The 21,617-nt window shown below is 41.4% G+C and overlaps 1 protein-coding gene across 1 annotated transcript in view; it reads right to left on the bottom strand.

Moving 5' to 3' along the window:
- SKAP1 (src kinase associated phosphoprotein 1) overlaps positions 1-21,617 on the bottom strand; it is a 280,311-nt gene that overhangs the window by 33,834 nt on the left and 224,860 nt on the right. Inside the window, exons 5-9 of the mRNA XM_057716290.1 lie at positions 15,380-15,457; positions 14,444-14,527; positions 11,598-11,722; positions 9,221-9,284; positions 6,886-7,092 (exon numbers count right to left, since the gene is read on the bottom strand). Of these exons, the coding sequence (XP_057572273.1) occupies positions 6,886-7,092; positions 9,221-9,284; positions 11,598-11,722; positions 14,444-14,527; positions 15,380-15,457 (558 nt within the window). The remainder of the gene's footprint in view (positions 1-6,885; positions 7,093-9,220; positions 9,285-11,597; positions 11,723-14,443; positions 14,528-15,379; positions 15,458-21,617) is intronic.

The following is a 21,617-nucleotide window of genomic DNA, read 5'->3' as shown; positions in this document are numbered from 1 at the left end:
GCTTTTCCTTTTTGACGTGGGACCAATTTCACAGGATTGAAAACATTCAGAGAAGAGCTGGTATGTCCTCAGTTTTAGAGATACCCAATAATTTGGACAGAGAACAGCTCTTTCGCTGATATCAAACAACTTAATCACAAAGACCAGTAATTTGCTGTGCTTAGGCACTTTTGCAGAGAGGGTTTATTCTACCTCTGCTGTCTGTGCGCAGATGTCTCTTCCTCCCAATTCTAATCAATGTAAATTGGGTCAGATCTCCGCTGTGAATTACAAATTGGATCCAAAGTTGGAGGGTCACCGTGCCTGCTACTCCACCTCCTTTCCACCACCATTAGATGGGAAGCTACACCAAAGATCTTTTCTAAATAAATCAGGCTTTATTGTAAAACTCGGCCACTGACGAGACATAACCTCATTAGCATTGATTTTAAAATAAATTATTGAAAGTGGCTTGCCTGCTCTTTGCATTTGTAAAACAGGAGAATGTAAATGTATTTGCAATGATAAAAATGAAAACTAAAACTTGATTCCTTTATCCTTTCAGGCAACAGCACTTAATCCAGTCATGATACAAAAATGGAAAAAATAAAACTTGGCTTTATGCAGTTCAGTTCCAAAAGACACTCTGATTTCCACTGTGCCTGTGGAGTCACCTAGAAAGAAAGCAGACTGTTGGCCACAGATCTTATATATCATTCGCCACCATTACTAAGTGCTACAGGGATGGATATGAACCGGGAAGCTCCAATCTCTACATCTGTTCTAGCTAACGCTGTCCTTCCTGGGTGGCTGAAAGTCGGCTCCAGTCAAGAAGTCTAGCTATTGACGTGAGAGGCTAGGTGCTGTGCCTCTACGGCCTCTTAAAGAGTGAGTATGGGGACCATCGTCTGGTGAGGAGAGTTCCCTCCACAGCTGGATGTGAAAGGCACATCTCTCAGCACCTTCCCAGCTTCAGAGGGTACCATACAAACAGAGAGGCGTACCATTTACGTTGGACCCTTCAGTGAAATCAAACAGGTATTTTTCAAATTCCGAAGTCAAGAAAACTGATTATACGGCAACAGAAAAAAATGTCTCTTTGCTCACAAAAGGGGGTTAAACAGCCAAATTTCTCTCTCTCTCTTTTTTCATCTGTAAGGTGAGGCTTTAATTTTAGAAAGATTATTTTGAAAAAACAATTTTTTAGGTCCCTGAGCTTGTTGAACTTTTTAATAAGGATATTATTAGGCATTTTAGCATGACATCTACTAAAATACATCTTCATTTAAGAAGGAATTAAAATTTATGTGCTAGCTCAACTTTAAACAGTAATAGATTATAATGGTCCTTGCTCCTAACAGGGCATACGGGACCCCAACCTTACACAGGCTTTAAACAAATTAACCTCTAAAGATTACTGTCCACTTATTACATTGAATGCTCTACTTGATTCCCAAATATCTCATCTCAATTGGGAAAACAGTTGAGGAAGATTCTGTTAACTGTGCGGACATGGAAGAGAACCATGGGGTATCACAAATGAGCATCAGTATCCAGAGAGTTGATTTCAATCAACACTCTTGGCACAATGTCAGGGACACTAATGAGAGGCTGAGAGGAACAGGACACTGACTCCACCTTGGGAGCCCAGAGAGGAGCCAGCTTCCCACGACACCTGGCTCCTTTCTGAAGTGCTGCTCTGACATCAGCTAAACCGGGAATAAAATTTAAAAGATAACTAGATAAGAAAGAGGGAAGTCACTTCTCCCAAATAAAGTGAAGTGACAGAAGCTTCAAAAATGTCAAATGTATCAATGTGCCACCAGATGTCAAGGTGCTCTGGTGACAGATGCAGCAGAAATACATATAGACTTGAAGTGCAAAGCGAACATGCAAAAAATGGAAATAGAAACCACTCCACAGGACGCAGAGATATAAATCTGCGGATGCTACAGCACCTCTTCAGACAACATGGCCAATGTGAGCACAATGCTAATAACACATTTAATTCTCTATTGTATAGCTGGTAATCTCAACGGTTACCGCAGAATATTTGCATCCTATCTCCGTGCTATGGTCTTGATATGCCAGATATTAAACTCAATTTGTGCTAACTGCAACGCTCGGAACGCACTGGATTTAATTTCACAAATAATAACTGAGCACCTACGAATTGGAGGAGAAAGACCTGAATACAAATCCCTGTGGTAAAGGCTGAAACAGAGCTCAATTACAGCTGAGTCTCTGGGAGGCTGTCACTGAGGAGACACAGTTGAGCAGAAGGGGTCGGGTTTCACAGGCTGAGGGTAAGGATTCTGGGTAGGAGAAAATGCATGATTCCAGTTTTGGTGCTGGCCAAGAGCGTCGTGTGCCTAGGGCTTGGGGTGCATGGGAGGGAGAGGAAGAAAAGGCCAAGAAGCTCAGAAGGGGCCTGATGATGCCACTGACTCTTCTTTGGTGGTCCCCTCGTGGAGCGTCACTTTTCTATGAAATTGGAAACTGCTTCTTCATAAACTTTGTGTTTTTTTAAAAATTAATTAATTGATTTTTTGGGCTGTGTTGGGTCTTCGTTGCTGCTGGCTTTCTCTAGTTGCAGCAAGTGGGGGATACTCTTCCTTGTGGTGCGCAGGCTTCTCACTGCAGTGGCTTCTCTTGTTGCAGAGCATGGGCTCTAGGCATGTGGGCTTCAGTAGTTATGGCACACGGGCTTCAGTAGTTGTGGCACACAGGCTCAGGAGTTGTGGCACGCAGGCTTAGTTGCTCCGTGGCATGTGGGATCTTCCCAGACCAGGGCTTGAACCCGTGCCCCTGTGTTGGCAGGTGGATTCTTAACCACTGAATCACCAGGGAAGTCCCTAAACTTTGTATTTTTGATAGCTGCTTTTTTTCTCTCCTTAGACCTCCTACTATTACCATTCCCTCTTCATGTGGGTCTGGACAATTGTATAGGGGAAAAATAATTCCACAGAATGCTTGTTTCCATTTGACTCAAATTGGAAAAGAAAAAAATAAAACCCAGTCATATGCTTTATTGTAAAGCAATCTGGTTTCTGGGTCTTTAATGACCCTCCAGGGCAGTGTGGGCAGCATCAGAATGTGCATAGAAATTCCCAGGGAGGGCTCTTTTTCTCTCTTTCCGTTTGCTCTCCTGAAATCTCTCTAGAGAACACAGCCAGATTCTGTTGCCACTGCAGCTGCTGCAAGGCCCCAGTTACAGCTTTTCAATGGTCTCAGGTGCCTTGCTGGATACCAGGCTTGGGGCCCCAGACAAAGAGAAACCTGATAAAATCTGTACTTTTATGGAATCTTGAATCATGAAACTGGGCCTGTGCTAGACTATAAAATAATTTTGGGGAGGGGTGAGAGAGGGCTCAGAAAAGCCTCCTATTTTCCACATATTGCTTTAGTATTTCTTTGTTGGTAGATCCCTACAGTTTAATCTACTGCAAATGAGATCTTAAAGATCAAGGGCCCTCATGTTCTTAACAGGGATGTTCAGAAACCCCAGCGGATACCAACCCTGAGACCATATTATCCGGGACTAACATTGTGGTCTTGACTGAAAACCTCGAGTGCTCTGGTTTTCCCTCAAGGGAAAGAGAGCGCTAGCCACGTAACAAGTGCTAATTATCCGATGATGAATGTGATGTAGTACATTTAATTTGATGATCCATACATTATTTTGATTAGGAAAAAACATTTTTGTATTGACTTGGTATGCGTTACGGGCACTTTTCTTTCAACTAGGAAGCCCATCGAAATTATCTTCTGGAAGGGAGGCACTCGTACTTACACAGCCTTCCCTATAGAGACAGAGAGGCTGGCGTGGACCCCATCCCGAAGAGGAAGGAGAGGCAGAACCATCAAGGCTAAATATTCTCCATAAAGCACACTTACCTGTTACCACGAGACACACATTAAGAGGCCCGAGTCATCTGACTATTGATGGGTTAGCACAACCCAACCTTACTGCCAACTGTCCCTTCACCCAGCACCTGTGCACACAGTAAAAATGGGCCTGAGCAGGAGGCGGGAGCCACACTCCCTCTGCTCAGGATTTGCAGTTTCACCTGCTTCGCACATATCGCTGAAAATGTCTAACCGGACTGTCTCAGGTCTGGCTGGTGGAGGTGGGGAATAAGCCGATTCCCAATTCTTCAGGGAGGTAACACTTCCTATTTAAATGCCACCAAATGGAGAAGAGCCAGCATTTATTGAATGCTTCCTGTATGCTAGGGCTCCAAGTGCTTTACACACACCAGTTCCAGGCTTCTCACGCACCCCTTTATGACAGTTACTATTGTTATCTCCATTTTACAGGTGGGAAAAATCACACCTGAGAGACAAGGCAGGTGACTCGCTTGAGGTCTCAGAGCTAGCAGGTGGCAGAGCAGTCCATCCTGACCCAGAGCCAGCATTTCTCCTGCAACACCCATCGTGCTGTGTCTCACATGCCGCTGCTCGGTGGGTGGTCTTGTGAGATGGCGGCCGAGGGGAGACGGTGTCAGGTTCCCTCACAGTCCCTCTCAACCCCTCCAGGATGGGTCGTGTGGCACATGCAAAGCTAACAGCAATTTCAGAAGCACCAAGCTGAACGGCGTGGACAGGAAGCTGGCTGATGGAGACGTGTGTCTAAAATATTCATATCATAATTAAATGCCAATATATCCCAGCTTCACTGCCGTCTCTAAAAACTGTGATGGATAGAAGCTTTTGGGAAAGAACCTGTTGGCTGGGTACAGCCCTGTCCTTTGGAAACTTAATAAGCTAGCTGGCTGCCGTTGCCCTAACCTGCGGAAAGAGACCCTGGTTTTCCTATGATGTGGCCTTTCCTCACTTCTGAGGGACAGTTGTTGTGAGCATAGGGCAAGTGGCTTTCCTAGAGAAAGCAGACGAGTCTCCGTGCCCTTGGAGTCCACTCCAGTATCCAAACTGGTGCAAACCTTGGCAGCCTGGGCAGTGCCACAATGGCCAAGGGTAGGATTTTAAGAGGTGTGAGAAGGATTGTTGTTAAGAAACTCATCATACATTCATTGACCCCCCCCCCCCGCCCCCGCCGGGGTAGGATGATGGTCTCAAGCCCATCTTATTTTCCGAGGCCTCGTTCCCTTTACTCTCCTTTGCTTTGTGTGTCTGAGCATCAGCTCCCTTTTCCTTGCTCTTTTGAGAAGTAAACATGGTGCATGAAAAAGCCCTTCTTTGCTCCCCAGAAGGTTGAGTGGGTTCTGTTAGGCTTTCCCAGAGCACTCTTCCACAGCTGTAACCCCAAGTGGAGTGTCACCTGGCTATCTCCCCCAGCCTGGACAGCAGTAAGCAGAATGTGAGCTCCCCAGGAATCTCTGGCCAAGCTGGGGAGTACATCTCCTTTTAGGGAGTGTTGTGAATTGGATCCATTTCTGCACCCTGCTGTTGCAATGGAGCAGACTGTGAAAGGGAAGATTCTCAGAGGAGCTGTGTTTTAATGTAGCAATTTGATTCAATTTTCCACTCTATAAAATTACCCATCACTGCTCGTTGCTTTCTAACAGACACCTTCACTCTTAATTTAACAATCCTATCGAATTCTGCCAGGGAAATTGGAAAAATTTATCACCTGTGAAATTTTATTTTCCTTTGGTTGTATCTGTTTTTGTAAAACTTCATTAACGACGATGACTTGCTGAGGAAATTATCATTTTTTTTTTTAACTTCAGACACAAGAAATGGCTCGACCTCAACCAAGATATCATTTGCATAATAAAACACAACAAAAAGGCTGGGGAAGTTGGGACTGGCAGAGGCTGGAAGTGCTGGGAGAAGAAGCAGGCTCTCCTTGTTGGGTGGGTGGGTGGGTGAGGTCCCAGCCAGGAGATGTGTAGCCACAGCCCTGCTCCTCGACTCAGGAAGCAATGACGTGGCTTCTCCCCAAGGGAGGGGTGAATGTGGTGCTGACAGGGTTGGACCCTCTTCTTAGGAAGCCTTGAAATGCCAGTTGCTTACTGACAATGCTTTTTAGCAAACAGCCCTGTCTTCAGGGGCCCGAGTGTTAGGTTCACCTTAGTTCCTAGGTTCATCTGGGATTGAGGTTTAAATTGCTATAAATTTAGGCTTAACTTGAATTTCTCAGCAGAGCACTGAACTCCTGGCAAATTTCCACAGGAGTGATCTTTCTGAATGGACTTGAAGATTCAGCGTTCCTGTGGTCTAACTACCTCACAATTAAAAGGCTCAGGCTTCGTTTTTTGCACAGTCTGACCCCCACTGTGCTCTGCACCGTTCAACAGCTGCTGTTACCCACACAGGAAGTGGCTGTGCGGGAGCAGTGATGACTACACAGTTTTTGAGATGCCGGTTATCATGCCTCTGGAAAAAAAGAAATATGTACAGTAGACCTGCTGTCATGGTGGGCAGAGGACACATGTTAAGCTTATTAGCAAGAGATGTGATTTGATTCGTGGTATAGCTGAGCTAGGCAACGGTGAGCAGTGCTCTATCAGGGCTTTACTGTGTTACTGAAAAGGCTTGTCAGTGTTTATTTTTCTTCAGTCTTTTCATATGCTTCATCATTTGAGGCCACTTTCCATTATCCTCACAATTACACAGAAGTTCAAACTACAGAGTTTGGGTGGGTGGAAACTCTCAGTAAACCAACAAAAACCAACATGAGTATTCTTGACTCTTTAACCTGTTGATATTTATAATAAATTACTTCACATGCAGAGATGAAAGACACTCCCTGATCAACCCAGCTTGGCCCCAGAGTAGGGGAGAGCTTCTGTGCAGGGTATAACGGAAGCTCCACGGAAGCTTCCCTATAGTGTCTGCTTCAGAGGTTTGGCTTCCTCTGGAGTTGTTGAAGTTATATTCTTCTACCAGGTCAAGAGTTTCTAAACTAGAGGAAGCTACTTAGAAGATGAAATTTCTCACCTGGTAAGATTTCATAAATATCTTCTTCTTTCTCCACCATGGGCTCTTTGAGCCCTACACTCCCAGGCAAGATAATGGGTCTGCTTTGGGAACCAGAATTTGAGGAGTCAAAATCATCGATATCATCATATGTCTCTTCCTCTTTATCCCCTTCTTCCTCCTCCTCCTCCTCTTCCTCTTCACATGGAATGGTTAAGGAGCTCAGGTCTGCCAGGGCAGAGATGGGAATGAATCAAGATAGGGAGAAAAAGAAAAGAATAAGGCAGGGAAGGAAAGAGGGAGAAGGAGGAGGAGGGATGAGAATAAAACATGTCAAAAGAAAATGAAACACTAGGTTAAGTGCTGTTATTTCTAATGTGGGCCTTGGTGGCAGGAAATCTACAGAAAAGGCCAGACTAGCACTGCGTCGGGTTTAAACCATCAACATAAATCCTTCCTTGCAATAAAACTTGATCAGGATGAAGCAGCCCTGAAAAGTATGGGTGTGTGAATGAGCACACGAGGTGAAGGGAAGAAAATAGGCCAGAAGAGGAAATGCCAGTGTGCCTTGCACAGCTTGTCAACTGGAAAACTGGAATGGTGAGTGATGGCCTGGGTTTCCCAGGGCGTACAGAGCCTGGGAACTATGGTGGCTTCCAAAGGATACCTGAGCTGTCACAAGCTCATCTCCCCCATGATCTCACTGCAGAATTTCAGAGAAGTTTGCTCATAAAGAGAAAAGTGGGCAAAAGTGGAAGAGGAAGGGAAAGCGGGATGGGGAAAAATATAACAGTAATACAAGACCAAATGGAATGGCTGAGTGATGTGGTTACCATGTCCTTTTGCAACTGTACAGTCTGGCTGACCTTAAAGTGGGTCACTGCATAGAGGATGTTGAGCCATTACAGCACTGGGGAGCACAGGGCTGGAGAGGGAGATTGGTTTTTTATTTCAATGGGGAACTGGGAAGGTTCATTCTCTGACATGTAGTACAGAGTGCTCTCTGAAACCCTGCTGAGGGGCCTCTGCAGGATGGGCGAGAGCAGGCAGGGTGCTCTGGGGAAGGAAAGGATGGAGAGACATCCGATGTTCATTTCAAACCACAATAAAACTGTTCGGCTTGATTAGGCTTTTAATAAAGATTTTGCAACTATTTTCATCTGAATTTTGATGCCACCTCATATGAGGAAGGGATCAAAGACACATTTGTGGCTTAAACCATATGTTATTATTTTGTTTGTTTTAAAATAAAATGGAATGAATAATTTCTTCAATGTGGGACTCTGAAAGTACCACAGGGTACAGCTCAATAAAGCTGCTTGGAGTTTTATTGAGGTTTACACACTTAGGGGTATATTACACGCATAAATCCAAGGCACCTAGATGAGAGTGTACCCTGTAGTCTCGCCATCAATGTTCATGTTTGCCTAGTTCTAGTCTATTATACGTGATGCTCTTGGTAGATGCAATAGTTTGTTCTTGTGATAGCAAAGGCATAAACTGAACAAAATAGGCAATTGTAATTAAAGCTCTGATGCTTCCTTCTTTTTATCCACAATAAAATCTTATAGCAGAATAAAACCAGGAGATGAAAAGGCTTGGTGTTTTCAGGTTGATGTACTTCTCCCTAGGTCTTGGGGCCATGTACAAAGTTGGTGTTTCTGCCTTTCTGCAGAGGCAGGGTCTTGCCATCATGTAGGTATACCGTCATGAGGGTTATCTGATGCCAGGTGACAGAGACGCAAGGTTGGCTACTTCTACCTGCTAGGCCACTCCCAGACAAGGCTTCCTGGGCAACTGTCACTGCTGTGCCTACAGGCTGGCCAGCAGAGGGTACTCTAAGAGCAGTCATTTAACATCTGCAGACAAGACTCTTCCCATCCAAAGCAGGGAACATTTGATTGTGGCTTGGGAAACAGCAATTTGTTTTTAATGTCCGAAGCTCCTGAAGGCCACCTAGATGAGTTTAGATTTCTACTAGACTAAAACTGGAAGATTTTGGACCTAAACCACATCTAGATGACTTTAGTCTCATGAATTTCTTTTCCAGAATATAAGGTGTTAGGAGACACTGAATTGAGCTGAGTTGATTTTCAGCATCTCTTTTCTGGTGATTAGAAATATTACAGGCTTGCCTGTAGGTAGGTGGGTGAGCTAGAATGACATCAGAGGTCATCTCCAGGTTGATGGTTTCTTTTCCTTCTGGTTCATACATGGTACTACTTGTTGTTATCATGCAAGGGATATGATAGGGAGAATGGGTAGATAAATGTACTGAAACCCGTGCATTATATTATGTAATATAACTTCAACTGCAAATGCACTCAAATATTGTTTCTGTCATAATGATACTTACCCTTTAACAAGAAACTTATTTGATCCACCCAGTCTCTGGCTTCAGCTGGATTAGAAGCTGTAAACTAGAGAAAAATTGGTGAATTAATTTATCACTTTTATTAAAATTTCCATGAATCCTATAGGGAGGTTCAAGGGGAGGAATCTTGTGAGTTGAGCTGCAGAGTCAAGTTGAAAGCTCAGGATTCTCTGCTGGCTTAATATTTAGAAAAAAGATCAAAATCCCACTCAAAGTGATTTTTTTTCCTTCAGCAATTTTGCATATCCAATGTTGACAGCTGGATTTGAACCCAGAATTCATGTTCAGGTGCATTCATTCACTTACTTGATTACCCACTCATTCATCAAGCATATATTGAGAACAGTTTACAGGAAGAAAAAAAAAAAGGCAAACCGAAGCTCCTGACTTCAGATCAATGCGTCACTTTTTGGAGACAGCACACACACTTGACATGGGAACACTAGAAAGTAAGTGCATTTGGGATAACAGCTGGGTGTTGAGAGAAGACAGGGAGCACTTATCGTTGCCTGCGGGGTAAGCCAGGGAGGCTTGTTGAAATAATACTGTTTTGGTTGGTTTTTTAAAAAAAGTTGGTGGAAATTGGTGGAGGGAGCTGGACATTTCAGGTAGAGAGAACCAGCTGCCAAAGATTAGAAACGAGACCGTCATGTATAGGGAGGGTAGGCAGATCAGCTTGATTGGAGAACAGTAACAGATGAAGCTGGAGAGTTGAGGATCAGAGAAGAGTTGATGAAAGGGCTCTGAGTTTTAGAAAATCACACTTAAAATGTAGGCAATAGGAAGCCACTGTAAATTCTAGCAAAAGGAGTGGGAGATTCTTTCAATAGTTGTGAGTAGGAGAGATTGAAATAGGGAGAAATTAGAGACAGAAGATCAACTAGAAGGCTACTTAACTAGTCCTCTGTGTGAAGTGATAGGGACTTAACTATTGTGATGACTGTAGGAATAAATCAGAAGGGAAAGATTAAAAGGATATTGTAGAGGAAGAATCCACAGACCATGGTAATGACTTGGATTCAATTGGCCAAAGAAAAGAAGAAGTAAACAAATGCTACATTCTGATTCACAAAACAGGCCAGTCAAGCATCAAGCTTTAGTAATTTTTTATTTTGAATGAATCAACTTGAAATGACTGTTCCTGAAAAACATTTTTATTATCTGTCCATTAGGGTAAGATAAAGACACGTTCTGTATAAGAAACCTAGATTCCTGTTTAAAACTTATTAATAAATATTGTCATTCTTGATTTCTTAAGAAGACATTTCTATAAAAAATGTCTAGGGAAACTGCTTTAGACATACAAATTTTTATCTGGATCTGGGTGAAGCAAATAAGAATACTAAAAGTAACTTAGATATATCTACAAAAGACTTTATAGAAAAGTTTAGTTTAACTTAAAAAATTCTTTTTGAAATTGCATGATTAAGACCTAGGTCATTTTATCAAAATAAGGGCTATGATACTGTAGAAACATAAAAGGATGAGCACTGAGAAGAACCTGAAGAGTCAAAGTGTTACTCAATGGTTAATATTAACCTTAGCATGGCTTTTCTCTTTTTCTTAAATTAGCTACAGTTTTTCTAATTTGTTTTAATAAAACTGTGATAAATATAACCAACAAGGAGGAAACAATACGTGTATTTACCTACATCCAGGTAAAAGTATATTTTTGGTGAAAATCACTGTATTCCCATAGACATTTTTTGTTGCCTTAATTTTATAATGCATTATCTATTGTATTACCTTTTATATTATATCAAAATATATAAAAATAAACACAGTGAAGAATGGCTTTCTTACCCGCACTCAGGTCCTCTAGTTCCTCAGTTGTCACTATTACTACTCAGTAATCATTGCTACCAGTGTTTTAGAAACCCTTCCAGAGATATGCAATGTATCTACACACAGGAAGATTATTTTGGATAGCAAGATGCATATGGGAAAATGAATTATTTTTCACTCTACAGTCAGATTTCTCTTTTTCTGGATTTCAGGGAAGGAAGTGAAAATAATCAGTTGAAAAATAGAGTAGGAATTAAAGCCATGAAATTAGAGACTCTGAATAAAGAATTAGATTGCGTGCTGCAATAGACAAGATTCTCACCTACAGAGTGAGATGAGAAGAGGAGGGATGAAGAGACGGAAGCCAAGCAAAAGCAGTATTTAGGATGAAGGTGGCAGCAGGAGGGTGGACATGACATAGCAAAGGTGAGGACGTATCAAGAGAGAAGGTCTTGGTAAGAAACGAGAGGTAACAAAGAAAGGATGGAACCCAGAATAGCAACCACGACTCACATGCAACATGGAACGATACTGCAACACTAATAAGGATCTCCACCTCCTCGGCTCATCCTACCTCATAGCTGCGCCTATCCTGGGAGGTCAGCTCAAAGCAGGATTCTTTCTTGGCATCTTTTCGCAGGTAGGGAGCCATCCGTACACTGTAGCCCTTAATGAGAAAGGTCCCTTTGGGCTGCTTGCCTGCAAAACAGGAAAGCTCCCTGTATCTCCAGAGAGATGCAACTGCCAAGGGAGGGCATCTTCTCTGGATGTAAAATAAAAGCACAGAAACAGCTGTTACATCCCTGAGGAACCACAATAGTCAAGGAAAGGTTATTACAGAAGCTTAAGAAGAGGCTACTGTGACAGCAAGGCAGATATCACTGCCAAGTTAGGGAAATGCAACATGAAAGGTTATTTTGCCAAAAGAGTGCAACAGAGACAGAGAATTTATTAGAATGTTAAGAGATCTATAATAACAGAAAGAAGGAACTATTACAGCAGGGAGAGTGTGGCCGTAAACGTGAGGCTCTTGAAGGCTATTATAGAGCCGAAACATAATTATCAGGGCCAGCGGAGCACATTTGAGGGGAGGGACAGCAGCACAAGGGGGCATTATAAGTTCCCGGGCTCTCCTTCTATGCCCTATGTAGCACTTGGGCTAGACTGCTCTCTCTTGCTGGTCAGGTGGGAATTTATGCTAGAGGGAGAATGATTAAAACTCAGTATTTTTATTTATTTATTTATTTATTTATTTATTTATTTTTTGGGGGATACACCAGGTTAAAACTCAGTATTTTACCCCTCTTGCAAGAGGTCAGATTGGGAAGTAGCAGAGTACTGTTGAGTATCATTAGATGATGAGGAAGGAGATAAAAGGAAAAGGACCCTAAATGAGTGAAAGGAGAGACTGCTCTGCCTGTCAGTCTCTTAAAAAAAATAAATTAGAAACAGAAAAATAGGGGGTGGTTCCCAAAGATTTTGTGTCCTCATCGTGTGGTTCAGGCAAAATATGTAGAAGGATGGAACCACCATGTCTGAGGGATCCTTTCTGTCCCGTGTAATGTGGAGTGAATTGCTTTTTGATGATGATGATGAGAGGAAGGGCAGTGGGAAGCAAATATTAAAAGAAAAGAAAAAGAATCTGTCCTCACCTGGTTGAGCTAAAAGAAATACACAAACACTCTATACTTACTAAGAAAATGTCTTGGGCCCAATAAGAAGTAACTGGCGAGAAGGGAGCCATGCAACAGTGCTTTTTGACACCAGAATCTTTTTTGTTAAAGTATCTCTCCTTGTTCTAACTGGCCACTAAAATGTTTTGTTGTTTCTTTGGTCACCAGATTTTATTTCACTCTGACGGCAAAATGGTCAATAAAAGTCGCCAAGCCTCTCGCTCTTGCTCTCCCTCCTCACCTTGAGTAGGAAGCATTCTGAATGAATGAACGTGATGGCTGGTTTTATATCCAGATATGCCAACCATGTATTTAAATGCAAGGGAAATGATGAACATTTTCACAAAGACGTATATGTTATATTAGTTTGAAGGTTTAAAATGAGAAAATAAAACCTGGTTGGCTTGTATGCCTAGAATTCAGGGGAGAAATTATAGTTGTTGGATTTGAGAGTGGCTGGGGGTTGGAAGGATGCAAGGGGCTTGTTACTCAGGTTTTGAGCTGCTATCATTTCCAAGTAGGGCTTCACACTTTACCCCTATATGGGAAAGGCTCTGAGGAATCGTGATGGTGAACCCAAGATGAAGGTCAGTGATACCTGTTGCAGGCAGAGAGGCAGAGTGAGGTAACTGCCTTGAAGTCCAAGAGCAAATCTTAAGGATTCCATAAGATTCTTAGCAAAGCTATTCTTTCTGCTACCTTAGTGCCAAAAGTACAGGAAGTCCACAGGCAAATGGGTAGGTATCTGATTATTCCCTTGACTGGATATCCAGGCTTTGGGAGAGGAATAAGTCCAGGAAAGAAGGAAGAGAGGAGAAACAGAAAATTATTGGAAGGACAATAAAGGATTTACTTTGGATGACTGCCCTCTGTAAGAAGGTGGTAGATCCCAAAGAAATCCCCCACAAGAACTGCTACTTTACTTTATCTCCCTCTTGTTTTATAGAATTACTCCGGGGGCAGTCTAACCCTGCAGGAGGGTATCCCCTATTTGAAAGTTTGCATTCACCCACAATAATAACTTTTAGCTTGTATTTATTTGTAGCTGCCTCCAGTTTGTGCTTATATCCTCTATTCCTTCTCACGAACTAAGCAACTGTGCTAGGCATGGATGAGAGGTCTTTTAGGGATAGCTCATGAGTGTCGTGCTTGATTGAGTCAGTGGTGGCTCATTAAGAAGCTGGCTTGAGTCAACACTTCGCTGCTGCTGCCATCTGGCTGAAGGGTGTCTCTCAGGCACAGCAACCATTTGGGTCTCAACACTCCATGGCTCTAGGGATGTCCACTGGATTATGTCCCAGGAGCCAGGAGGATAAAGTTTAGAGCATGCTCTCTCAGAGTTTGGACTTAAAGGTTCTATTTCTGGGCCATTGGTAAGCTGCTAAAATCCTTCTCAGAATAATTTTTTTCAATATTTTAACTATATTATTAATGCCTATAAAGTGTTTGAGGTTCTTTTTTTTTAAATGCCAAGGTATTGATAATGTATTATTAGTCATAATAAAAGGTAACCTTTTGATATGCTGACCACACTGTCCTAGTGTTTAAAGGGGCTATAATTTCTAAGTTGGCATCTGAGTTTTTGGAGATGAGCAAGGTATTATTTACCCAAGTTTATTTCTTTCCCAAGCATGTCCCTTTATGGGTGTTAGTTAAGGACTGCTAAGTTGAGATCTAAGTGCTTGAGAATTTACGAAGTGCTTGCATCCAGGAGTGAGGTGCTGCTGTGCAAATGAAGAACACTTACTTTTCTCATTAGCATAGTAGTAGAAGAGGCCTCTGCTGACAACACACCATCGCTTCTGCCACTCTGATCCAAAGAAACTATGATCTAAACGGAACAGCAGTAAGGGACATAAATTCAGGTAACTACAGTCACTAAAGAGTCCGTAAAATCCAACAACACACAGTCCAGTGTGTTATTGTTTTATTTCCTGGGTTAATGGACTGTAAAACCCTCCCTTTCACTCCCACAGGTTATCCCATATTGACTCAGAGTGCAGAGGACTCACTCAGTTAAAGGTCCAAGTTCCAAACATGTTTTGCCTGCTCTGACCTCAGCTGTTTCTTTACTTTTCCTTTATATCTTTCAGGTACTAATCTCATCCTGTAGTTATACAATTCTCCATGGGATCTTTATGTGTTGCCTTTCAGCAAACCAAAGTGACACTCCAGGCCACAGGCATGAGCAAGGCTTTCTCTGTGCTAAGCCAATTTGCCTGAGTGTTAAACCTGGTGTTCCAACCCTACTAGAACCTAATTAAATTCAAGAGGGAAAGCTGAAGATGTGGGCTTGTCCGAAACTTGAAAGTGGGCTGCCTCACGTATGATATAAAAATTACACTCCTGGCAACACAGTTGCACTCTTTATGGGAGCACACTGAGAGATGAGAACAAAAACCTAGTCATTCACTTATTCAGGCAACAAGTATTTATTAAGCACCTGCTGTGTACCACTGAGCAAGACAGAACCAGTCCCTATTGTGATGAAGTGAAGATTTCGGGCCATCTCTCTTCAGCCTACACACAAACACCAGACTCTTCTCTTTTCTTCCCTTCCTTTGGCCTTACACCTGCCTCGCAGAGTACTGGGCATAGAGAAGGCACCCCTTATGCTAGACCTCGTTCTCCTCATTTCATTCCCTTCTTGGAATGTTCTGAGATCTGGGGGTGTAATCGGTACCTTTGCTTTTCTTCTCTAAGTATCCTTGCTTGATGATATTATCAAGCTCTTGAGCGCCTCTTGTGATGTCTTCCATTCCTAAAAGGAACAAGAGCAAAATGTTTTGTTGAAATCTGACAGAATTTTCATTTATTTGGGCTACTTGAAATCACCTACATTAATGAAGGGATGCAGACGGGCTATTGCTTAATTATGGCACAAAAGAAAATTTCTAGATGATTGGGGGGAAAAGTAAATTTTCCTTCTTCTTAATCATATCTAATACTAAAATTGCTTAAAATTATCTAAACATAATATTAATTTGTGCAAGGGGAGGCAGCCTAAATATGCACTGGTTGGTAAGAAAAAGACTCCAGAAAATCAAGAATTTGCTTAAATACACACGTTCACATTTTTCTAAGAAACAGAAAGCCAACTTAGTGAATATAATTTTTATTAAGTTCACACAAAGAAAGGCTATACATAGCTGAACTTGGCAATAACTGCCAAATCCTGGTTTTGTCAAAGTAGGAAAAAGAGTCTGAGAATGGTAGACGCCTTTACACAGAGAAGACCTGAATCTGACATCAGCCTTTAATTGTATGCTGCTAACATTCTTGGCTTTCAATGAGCCTCATTAGGTACAAATTTATTGAGAAGTCAAGATCCTAATCTATCTTCCACCACTGGGGTTTATACTTATTTTACAGAAGGGAGGGGTAAAGGACATAAACAAAGAGGCAGGAATTTACTCATAAAAAAAAGAGAGAGAGAGAGACAGCAGCAACAAAAATAGTTTAAAAATGCAACTCTATATTTCTTAATTAGGAGAAATAAAAGGAGTGGGCTAGCATAACCCTAATATTTATTCTATTCAGTCTCCAAAGCCAAATCTCTTTTGGTTTGCCTTAAAAATTTAGAAAGCAAACAAAATATAAACCAAATTAAGGCACAACGCATATGAATCAACTGGGTCACCTACACAATACATTGAGACTCTTGGGTGGAATAATTTTTTTCAATCACACAATTGTTTTCTTAACATCTACAAAAACGAATATTTATTCAGTGGTAGCTGTGAATTGGCACTTTGCTTCATGCTTTACATACTTTTTGTTTAAAAATAACATTTTAAGATGATTTAAAATGCAGCTAAAATTACCTTTTGCTTCTAAGCTGTTTCAAGCTTAGTTTTAACAATGTAGATCTGAAGAGCTTCTTTCTTTTTTAGGTGTTTAAGTGCCTGATTCTATACCCTATCTGTCCTTATTGCTCAACTTCCTTGTTCATGGACTGTTTTCATTTGTGTGTTTTACAGTTAGCAAACTCTGTGACTGCTATAAATCCTCCTAGATGGGTCTCAGGGTGCATGAATGAGATGAACAGCGGCAAAAGAAACTTCATTTGTCTAGGATTCTTTCATTTCTCCCTCATCTCTGAAAATTCTAATATCTCTTTGAAAATGCTCTCCAAGAAAACAGAAGCAGATTGTACTGCGGGTGAGGACCCGGTGTGGTTGAGAAGGCCCTTTGAAGAAGAGCCCATCCTCTTTGCAGCGCTGTCAAAAAATTGCTCCTAGAGGCCTAAAAATTAAATGAAAGACACAGGGGATGAGAAAAACAGTATCCCCTAAGCCTGGATTTCCATCTTTTCTTCCCACCATTTTTTCCCTTTTTTAAGGTCTTGTTAAACTTAGAGACACAGTCTTGCTAAAGATGCCGAGAGTCTGAATCATAAAAGGCATGTTAAACGTTCTATTAGAATTCAAACCTCCTTTTTTAATGCAAATCTAAATGCCATTTTATGGAACATCTATAATTATGAAAATGGGAAGACACTGCCTCGTGTGTGGGGAGAGTCTGTGAGTATGAATATTACATTAATGTGCCCATACCAGCTCACTGATCCTGCTGGCAGGAGCATAAAAAATGCTTGAGTGAAACTTTTATTTAGATGTTAAGACTCCAGGCCCCAGCGGGGTGACAGAGACAGTCCCTGTGAGTTGCCATCAGAGAGAGAGCTTGAATTGAATTACCCAGGGGGGAAGGAAGTAGTGATGAGCACTGCTTCGCTTATTTAATTTCATTTACTTTCAGTACATTATCAGCATGAGGCTTTTCTCTCCCCACCAACGAAACCCAAGAATCCAACCACGAAGAAAACAAAGACATAATGCAGCAGAGATGTTTGAATTCCAAGTCACTAATTTTAGGACACTAGGGACAGTACCATCACCACCATCTCACCCCAAAAGTCATACTTGGTTTACTAAAATTGGGCACTGAGTGAGTTGCTGAATTTCCTCTCGTGGTCATTCACCAACAGGATTTTGAAGAGTAAGAACGCTGGAAATACAGTATTTTATATGCTGTGTTTTTGTAAGATGTGTTATGTTGCTTTCTTACTAGAGGGTATCTATACTGATGAATTCTCTTGCCTGGATTCCCTTATGGGCAGTGGGGGAAAAATGGGGTTATAGGTGAAGTTTGGAATGGCTATGGAAAAAAAACTAGGTCAAATCAATTTTTATCCTGCTAATTGTTTTCTATGTCTAAGGCACTCTGTGGTGAGCACAAGAACAGAACTGTTCTCAATGTAAAGTTGACTCTGAACTCCATCTCATTACCTCCATGATGTATCAGATAAACCCAGATGGGATCCAGATCTATCCCAATCCAAGATGGGAAGCCGCTGTGGCAATCAAGATCTCTCCTCTTTCAGTGTCAGCTCAGGGACCCACTGATCAAGCGTTGGTGGCCCTGAGGACGCACACGGTAGCCACAGTCCTGTGTAATGAGGCAGGAGTCGTCTTGTATGCCTGAACTCACACCTACTGGCAAGTGAACTGATCTGCAGAGCTACTTAACATGTAATAGAAAGTATGTAATGTTTTGCAGGATGGCAGTAAAAATAGGAAGAAGCCACAAACAATTGTACGAGTTACTATTTTAAGGCAAAAACATTTATATTTAAGTATACAATTTTTTAAAAAGTTGAGGCTTTTTGTCTAGTACCTGAAAAAAGATATCACCACTTTAATGAAAAAAAAAAAAAGAAATGATTTAGATTTATTGGGAATAAATGACTATTTGGATAAACCTACGGGTGTATCACATTATATCAGCAGAAAACAGAATTACATTAGTGTCATAATCTCTCTCTACCACTGCACTTAACTAAATCTCTCAGAATAGCCCATAGAAAGAAAAGATTCACTTAGCTGAAGGATGTAGGGCCATAAAGATAAGATCAACAGAGAAGAGTGTTATCCAGAAGTGATGGCCACCCAACTTTCACGGCAGATGAAGATAAAAGAAATTCTCAGACATCTTCTTCTCCTCATCCAGATTCTTTTAAAGCCTGTATCCCACCCATACCAGCTCTGCAGTAAAAAACGACAGAGTAGGAGTCCATCTCTCAGCACTAAACATGACTCCTCAGTCAGCCGCGCACAGCAACAACAATGGGGACCCTTTGGAGTGTGATACATTTCCATAAAGCAGTCAATAAAAAAGACACGGGAGCTTATGTGAGTCACGGCCTATTTAATCAGCTGCATTCTAGCCCAGTGAGAAAAGAGAATTGGAGAAATCAGTTGGCAACACCACAGCACAAGGCTAATAGCACAAGAGGCCACACAATTTCTACTGCAAAAACGTTGCAGCTCCTGCAGAAAAAAACCAGTGTCCGCAAACTTTCATTATAGGTAGCTGGCTTGGTCTCTTGCTCAATCAACCTGAAATGACAATCAATGATTAAAAAAAACCCCATCTTTTGTTCAATGCTTTCCCCTCCCTAAATTGTGGACTTCTCCTATCCACCACCACTCCCCTTCCCTTTGAATTCAAGTTCTTTTCCATTGTTTGAAAAAGGAGACCAAACCAACTCCTGCCCAGAGACTGAGAGCTACCAGGGGTGAATTTCAGGCGGAGTGAAGTTTACCAGTTTCTTTCATTACAGTACCTGTGATATAGGACCTGGGGTGTTGGGTGGATGAGGATGGAGAAAATCTAATATTTGAAGGCTGGGAATGGTAAAGTTCCATTTTGCGTTTGCAAAATGACAAACACACTTCACAGTGCCTCAAATGGACAAAATGAAAGGAAGTATTGCAAGTAGGGTGAGTGGTGTAGAATTCTCCTGTCCCCTGGTTGTTGATCCCCAACCTGTTTGTTAAATCCTCTCCTCTGTATTTGGTTTCTGAGTCCTTCTTTAATAAGTTCATTACCGTTTTCCCTCAGCTTCTTGCATTTCTGGGTTATTTTTGCTTTTTTTCTCAATTTTCAGGAACCAGTCAATAAATGACAGTTTGAGCTGTCTGGCAAGACGTGTTCATCTTCTACACATGAGGGAAAATGGTTTCAATGACTCTTCCTTCATTGGTCCCTTGGGACAGGCTTACATAAGTCTTAAACTGCTGTAGTTCCAGTCAATGTCCACTTGGGTTTACACTTATTCCTCACACTCTTCTGTCTTTGTGCTTCACTTATTAAGGAATGTAGACCAACACATGTAAGGTGAAAAATTCTAAACCATTAATAATAACAGACTTAGGATCTAAAAGTTTCAAAGACACAGAAGCCACTCAAATAAACAGCTTTAGTTTCATGGAGAAATAAACTGGATAGCAGATGAAAGGGAGGGATTGAACACAAAGTATTTAACCAAGTTCTTCAATGAGCTGTGACATAAGCTAAGAAACAAAACAAGTGCAATTGGTGCTAGACCGAAGGACATCAGAAAATGGGAGAAATCACACAGTTGTGGTTCGCAAACCAATGCAGGATACAATATTCAGGAGATCATGGACTCGTTTCCCCTCCAATTTTTTAAGGTCTTTAAAAAAAAAATCTATTAATTCAGGTAACAGACCAAACTATGTAAAAAATATGTGGGAGGACCTTGTTATACTGAGGATACAGAAAATTCGTGATAGATTCTAGGCCAGAAGTACTAAGAAAAAAAGCAGAAAATTGATGTACAAAATAATTAAAACTAATATGTTTTAATAAAAAATGGTTTTAAAAAAACCTAACAAGTTTTTATCTGCATTTTATCAAGCATTTTCACATCTCATTTGAGCTCCACAGCATCCCTGTGTATTATTATCATCTCCACTTTACAGACCAGGAAACAGGCTTACTGAAATTATGGGACTTGATGAAGGTTGCTCAGCTGGAAAAGCCCACGCACTTTCCACAACGCTGAGCTTCAGTTGAGGAGACACACTCAGAAGTAGTGTCTTCCCACCTCACTCGTCCACAAGAGACCCCATTTAAATATGGAAGAAGAAACAGACATGACGTGTGGTTATTCTAATACTTGCTGTCAAAAAATTATTTTAAGATCCTGTATTTCTTGTTTACTTTGTAAGGTACTGGCTGACTAATCTATGAAATTGCTTTCTAGGGAAGGACTCAGTGAAATTCAAGAGATCAACAGATATGCAGAACAAAAATGAAAGAAAGTAAGAGAAGGCAACAAAAGGATACATGAGGTAAAGAAAACACAAGAGGAAGAAACATGGAGCTCTCAAAAAATGCTGCTTGGTCACCAACGTTTGTAAGGCCTCTTCACAAGAGTCAAAAGTGATATTTAGAAAAGGGAAGACTGTTCCAGTGCAGGGCTCATGCAGGAATCTTGGATATGATTCATTTACTCTTTAAGGAAGAAGCCTTGGTTTAAAAAAAAAGATTTTTAAGTCAAATATCCAAATTGGTTTCTTTTCATAAAACGGTCCATGCCAGGGACTTCCCTGGTGGCACCATGGATAGGACTCCCAGCTCCCAATGCAGGGGGCCCGGGTTCAATCCCTGGTCAGGGAACTGTATCCCATATGCATGCTGCAACTAAGAGTTTGCATGCTACAACTAAGCCCACGTGCTGCTGCAACTAAGACCCGGCACAACTAACTAACTAAATTTTTTTAAAAATGCCAAACTACAAGATAACACATAGAAACCATTAATATTCATGACATATGAAGAACTTTCTTGTTTCCACAAAGAGGCACCACACTAATTACCACAGAGGCTTGTGGTCTTCGGGGATGCTCCTCTCCACCTCTTCACTTTCAGTTGGGTTTTACTTATGAGAAGTGAAATTTCTGGGGAAAAAAGGCCCTTCCAACTCTGCGTATGATAACTTCAACACTAATTCTAGCATCTAAATAAATGGGAATAAACAACAGCATCTGGTAGGTAAATAGTTCATCTTAAAGAAAGACTAATTCAGTATAATAATTTATTGGGTCTCAATC

This window comes from Hippopotamus amphibius, chromosome 17, assembly GCF_030028045.1.
Source record: "Hippopotamus amphibius kiboko isolate mHipAmp2 chromosome 17, mHipAmp2.hap2, whole genome shotgun sequence".
NCBI classification, from domain to species: Eukaryota; Metazoa; Chordata; class Mammalia; order Artiodactyla; family Hippopotamidae; genus Hippopotamus; species Hippopotamus amphibius.
The sequence above is the reverse complement of the archived record's forward strand: the minus strand, read 5'-3'. Positions and strand labels throughout refer to the sequence as shown.